Source organism: Alexandromys fortis, unplaced genomic scaffold, assembly GCF_014885135.2.
Source record: "Alexandromys fortis isolate MF-2015 unplaced genomic scaffold, M_Fortis_MF-2015_v1.1 scaffold_12, whole genome shotgun sequence".
NCBI classification, from domain to species: domain Eukaryota; kingdom Metazoa; phylum Chordata; class Mammalia; order Rodentia; family Cricetidae; genus Alexandromys; species Alexandromys fortis.
Genome location: NW_026067937.1, coordinates 17,494,590 through 17,500,589, shown reverse-complemented (window position 1 = coordinate 17,500,589; position 6,000 = coordinate 17,494,590). Strand labels below are relative to the sequence as shown.

At 46.1% G+C, this 6,000-nt stretch overlaps 1 protein-coding gene across 17 annotated transcripts in view; it reads left to right on the top strand.

Moving 5' to 3' along the window:
- The window catches only part of Pard3 (par-3 family cell polarity regulator), a 482,565-nt gene that overhangs the window by 269,263 nt on the left and 207,302 nt on the right, over positions 1 to 6,000 (top strand). For all 17 annotated transcript variants that reach the window (XM_050147184.1, XM_050147175.1, XM_050147180.1 and 14 more), the window contains 2 exons: positions 1,556 to 1,681; positions 2,770 to 3,152. In XM_050147184.1, coding sequence (XP_050003141.1) covers positions 1,556 to 1,681; positions 2,770 to 3,152 — 509 coding nt within the window. The remainder of the gene's footprint in view (positions 1 to 1,555; positions 1,682 to 2,769; positions 3,153 to 6,000) is intronic.

The following is a 6,000-nucleotide window of genomic DNA, read 5'->3' as shown; positions in this document are numbered from 1 at the left end:
GGAGGAGGAGGAGGAGGAGGAGGAGGAGGAGGAGGAGGTGGAGGAGGAGGAGTCAGGGGTGGAGAAGGAAGAGGAGGAGGCGGAGGTGCAATGTTTTACTGTACATTAGCATGACGAATGCATTTGATCACATAGAAGGACAATTTAGAAAGACAGTCTTCAGTAAGATTTCATGATTTAGCTCAGTGGTGGAGTGCTTGTCCAGCACTGAAAAAAAATAAAACAACCTCATAGAAAGGGCAGAAATGAAGCTGGTAACTCTGAATCATTTTTGCTTTAGATCTTATCTTGGGATTACTATGTAGAAAAGCCCTTGAACTCTCTTTTACAAGTTGGATGCTGAGCTGGGTGGGGCCTGGGATGGCCCAGCAAGCTCTGCCTGCGGCCCTCAGCTGCTTTTCTACTCCCGAGTTCTGAAGTCTTCCCCATCTCTCCTAAAGTCAGCACGGCCAGGTTCTTCGCAGCCATAGCCCACTCTCTGGTAACAGCTGTTGAGTTACTTACCTATGGCTGTGATAGAAGCCCAAGAGAAGTGAGTCATGGTAAAAAAAAAAAAAAAATAAGGAGTCCATTGTGGCTATAGTTCCACCAAGCTAGGAATTTATCATGAGAAGAGGCTTGGCCACAGGCCACCTGAGCAAGAAACCCTGAGAGCACAAACAAAGCCACAAACACAGAGGGGTCAGCTGGAAACAGAGCAAGGCTATCGACCTCAAAGCCTGCCCCCAGCCATGTTCTTCCTCCAGCAAGGCTGTAACTCCCAAAGGTTCTAGAACATTCCCTGAAGACACCAACCACTGGGGACCAAGTGTTCAGTTACCTGAGCTTGTAGGGTCATTTTCATTCAAACACCACAAACGATACTCATCATTTTGTCTTTTTACTTTGCTGCCCTCCCCACAAATTTCCTTACCTGCTCTGCCTTAATCCTTGAGTACCTGTGCGAGTGAGGGGAACACTAAGTTCTCTGAACTGTCTTCCTGCTTCCGGTGTTCTTCAACCAGAGCATGGCAGCGGGTCGCCCACTTAAGGAAGAGACTTGCCAGGTTTTGGAATTCTGAGTGTTGGACCTGTTGTTGCTTTCACAACTCTCATGCAAGGGAGTCCCTTCTCTGACTCTCTCCGAAGTCCTTGCTGTTTTCCTTTGAACCCAAAGCACAAGGAGGATAGGATTCCTCATGACCCGTGTGCCCTGTGAAGGAACCAGGGGCTGTTTCTAGCAGCGTGGCCCCCTGGCTGAAGCACAAACCTCCCACTGCTGTCCATCAGACCACCCGTGTTCAGGACCGTGACACTCACTGATACCCGCAGCAGGCTCCAATGTCATCTTTGGAAGCAGACTTAGTATACACTTAGTTTTAGAAGGGTGATAATGGCAAGTCAGAACGTGATTTCTGTTATTTATTGAAAGGATGGGTTTCTACACATCATTTAGACCCTTGGGGGTTTGCCTCAGTGTTCACCCTAGTGCACCCGCTTTTAAGAGAGCGTGTCATAGAGCTAAAGCACATGGAGGAAATAGTACCCCTGTAATTGTTCACTCTTGATGTTCCAGAACACTGGGGTTGTTAGTAAAGCGCTTGGAGAAAGGTGGTAAAGCTGAGCAAGAGAATCTCTTCCATGAGAACGACTGCATTGTGCGGATTAACGATGGAGACCTTCGGAACAGACGATTTGAGCAGTAAGTGGGTCCTCCCTCTGGAGACAATGGGGTCCTCTCCCTTGGGGTCAGTGCAGTTCTCTCCCCTGGAGACAGTGGGTCCTCTCCCCCGGAGACAGTGGGTCCTCTCCCTTGGAGACAGTGGGTCCCCACTCCTGGAGACAGTGGGGTCCTCTCCCTGGAGACAGTGGATCCTCTCCCTCGGAGACATTGGGTCCTCTCCCCCAGAGACAGTGGGTCCCCACTCCTGGAGACAGTGGGGTCCTCTCCATGGAGACAGTGGGTCCTCTCCCCTGGAGACAGTGGGGTCCTCTCCCTGGAGACAGTGGGTCCTCTCCCCCAGAGACAGTGGGTCCTCTCCCCTGGGGTCAGTGCAGTTCTCTCCCCAGGAGACAGTGGGTCCCCACCCCTGGAGACAGTGGGGTCCTCTTCCTAGTGACAGTGGGTCTTCTCTCCGGTGATGTGATGGGGTATCTTTGCCTATAAGTGGCTTTGACACTTTGTTGAATACTGTACCACAGGAGAGGGTTTTATGCAGTTACCTACTTTTTATGTAGAATTTAATCAAACAGTGAAATTACCCCACCAGGCTATATCTTAGAGCGCCCTCTAACCAGTCGAGCTGTTCCCACGTGTTCTGGACCTGATGTTTTATAGCATTGTTCCGTGCAAGGATGTCCAACCTTTTGACATTGTGATATGTCCTAGCCATCTACAAGTGTGTTGCACTGCGTTCATAGCTATACTGAATGTGTGTGCTCAGAGGACTGTGTGATTGACATACCTATGAGAGAGAAAGACATGTATGTGTTCTCTGTCGGTATTAAACTAGAGTTAATGTTCCAGTACTTAATCATCATTGATGATTTACAGAGAAGGGCATGCTATTTTACTACATCATACATAGGTTTATCATTTTTATTTACAGAATGAGAAATTTATGTTTGGAGAAACGGTTCTGCCTTTATTGGAGCCTCCAAACATCGTTCATAAATGGTTCCAGCCGTCTGTTGGTTCTTGTTGCTTAATTAGCGTACTTAATCAAGCTCATGTTATCTTCTGCCCTGCTAGTCTTCATTTGCTAATCTCCCCCTCTTTGTCAAATCCAGAGCACAGCATATGTTCCGCCAAGCCATGCGTTCGCGTGTCATTTGGTTCCACGTGGTCCCTGCAGCAAACAAGGAGCAGTATGAACAACTCTCCCAACGAGAGAAGAACAACTATTCCCCTAGCCGCTTCAGCCCTGACAGCCACTGTGTGGACAACAGGACCGTGGCCAACACTGTGCCTCATGCCTTGCCCAGAGCAGCCAGACTGGGTCATCCGCCTGAGCAGCTGGATGCTCACTCCCGACTACCTCAAAGTGCTCATGTCTCCTCTAAACCTCCCGCGGCCCCGGCTTTGGCTCCACAGAATGTGCTTGGTACCAACGTGGGCAGCGTGTACAACACTAAAAGAGTAGGCAAGAAGCTCAACATCCAGCTTAAGAAAGGTAGGATGCCCGTCGTGTCAGATGGGGTGAGGTGGGCGTCCCCTCTGTATGCTGTGAAAACCATTGGTTAATACAGAAACTGCCTTGGGCCTGCACAGAGCAGGTCAGAAGTAGGTGGGGAAAACTAAACTGAATGCTGGGAGAAAAAAGGCAGAGTCAGAGACAAGCCATGGAGTGTACAGTGAGGTGCTGAAACTTTGCTGGTAGGCCACGACCTAGTGGTGATGCACAGATTAATGGAGATGGGTTAAATTAAGATGTAAGAGTTAGCAAATAAGAAGCTAGAGCTAATGGGCCAAGAAGTGATTTAAGTAATACAGTTTCTGTGTGGTTATTTGGGGGCTGAGCAGCCAGGAACCAACAAGCAGCCTCTTACTACAATGGAGCATCTTTTGAGATAAGCCAAAGAGAGGTGTCTTTGTGTGTGTGTGTGCGCGCTTTCATTATCTAGGTCTATTAAGTGTTGCAGGACTCTCTGTTGGCTTGCTAGGCACTCTGCTCCATCCTTACCCCTACCCTGTCAAAATTAAAATGGAGGGCTGTGGAGATGGATCTGGTGGGAAAGTTCGTGCTACATTTGCATGAGGACCTGAGCTCAGGTTCCCAACACAGACATGAAAGCCAAGTGGCTCTCTTCATGGCCAGCCCCAGTCTAGACAAATTGACAAAAAAGCTCCAGGTTCAGTGTAAGACCTTGTCTCGAAACAGAAGCCAGGGAACAATCAAGGAAGGCACTTCTCACTAGCCTCTGGCCTGTACACACGGGACACAGGTGCAGTCACACTTTCATACACATCTACACACAAATGCAGAAGAAATCAGATTAAAATGTCCAAGTTCAGAATGTGTCCCCGCACGTGTTTGTAAGAATCATCTGTGATTCCTAGGGTAGGCTTTTTTTTTTTTTTTTTTAAATACTAAAAGCGGGTCAGCAGTTTTCCTTCAATATCTAGAACAATAATGGAGGTATGACAATCTGAATTGGCACCCATGCCTTCTGCAGGGAATTAGAGGTCTCTGTAGTTTCAGCATGCCACGGGAAGGGGCACCCATGTTTGAGGCTGTCAGTTTTAGATATCTAAGAAGCCCAGCGTTTTCTGTCCCTTTTCCAGAATACAACCTCATTTCTTTCGAGGTGACAGGCCATGACGATGGGTGCCATTAAGTCTTCTCCACACTTACTGATTTATTTGTGGGTCCCCTTCCTGTCAGTGTCAGTCCCACACACATCGAGCGCACACTGGCAGTTGGTCCCTTGCACTGTGTGGAGTGATGGCCACGCTTGGCCTTCAAATAGCCAACGGCGTTCTGCCGAGGATGAGATACACTTGACCTCTGTGTCCCTTTAGCTAAGTATTCCAAAATCATGCCTTTCAAATTATGGCTTTACTCAGAAAAGAAAAATGACTTCCTGAGTTCTGTCAGCTCCAGCAGTGGCTGGAGAGCCTTCCAGAATGACTTCCTTGTGTCCAGCAGCTGTGGACAGTGAGTCCTTGCCAGCGTCTGTCACATGGTGCCATTCATTGTTCTCCTTGCCGTTGAGGTAGCGCTCGGACGGCTGTGTGTCTGCACCTGCTGTTCTCTTCCTACTGCCATTCTTCCATTGAGCTTTGTGGGAACCACAGCTCCTGATAGTCGCTTTTAAGCAACGAATGCTTAGTTGGCACAACCAGGACCTGACAGTGTGCTTCTGCACTTTGCACGCTGTATGGGGAGCCCTCTGTTTCCTGTCTGTTCTCAGCTAAGGGAAGATCCAATTCCCATTCTTCTCTCGCCACTCAAGTGACAGGCTTTGGTGTTTTACCAAAAATACGTCAAGCATCACAATTAACAGTGTATGAAGAATAGCAGTCCCGCTCACGTTCCCTCTACAAAGGTACCATATTTTTCTTGACCAGTGTTCTACTAATGTTACTTCATAAGCAGCATTATTTATAATATTATGCTTGCCTTTATACTAAGGGAAGAACATTCATTTAATCAATTGTGGGTTTGTATAAATAATAGATGTGACAAATTATGATGTAATATGACCTTATTCCTGAAGTGTTGCTTGCTATTAAAAGACCCTATAGTTTTGAATACAGGAATGAGTAGTCTTGCTTTAGTAAGATTTAGACATGTAAAATTCTGCTTATTTACCTAATTCAGAAGTATAATCTTCTTCCATGAAAGAAAATTAGAAGCGGTGGTTTTCATTGAAATATTTCTCTCACTTTTGGTAATGTAAATGACAGAGAGTCCCTTAGATTTGTGTTGACTTCAGTTAACTAGCAGGGAGAACACCCAACACAAGCACCTGCTGCCACTACATCAGTGCCCACAGATGTTTACAAATAGATTGTGTTGACTATATTTAAGAAGGACAAGAATGTTGATTGTCTTTGATTAGGACTGAATACAGATATCGTAATAATGATTGCATGAGAATTAAATAGTTCCTTGTAGCGGGAAGGTAATATTTTTACCAGTTCTTGTAATATTGCAGGTTATTTTTTTAAAGAAGTCCATTATAAGCATGGTGCGATCCTGTTAAACATATGTTCAACTCGAAGCAAACTGTTATGCTCTCTGTGGTATTAATTTACAACCCGGGGACAATGCTTTGTACTAAAATGAGACACTTCCAGGACAATAACTCACTGAAGTAATTTTGGAACTCTGTCACAAGATGCTACACAACAGAAAAGCCCCAACTCACTTGCTTCAATAATTATGATTCCTTAATATTTATTACCACTCTGGCATTCTCAGATCTTCTGCTGTTTTTTAGAAATTAGCTTTTTAATAAAGTCAGAGGAGAAGGTCAGTAATCTGTTTCAATCAGAACAAAATATTTTGTTGGCTT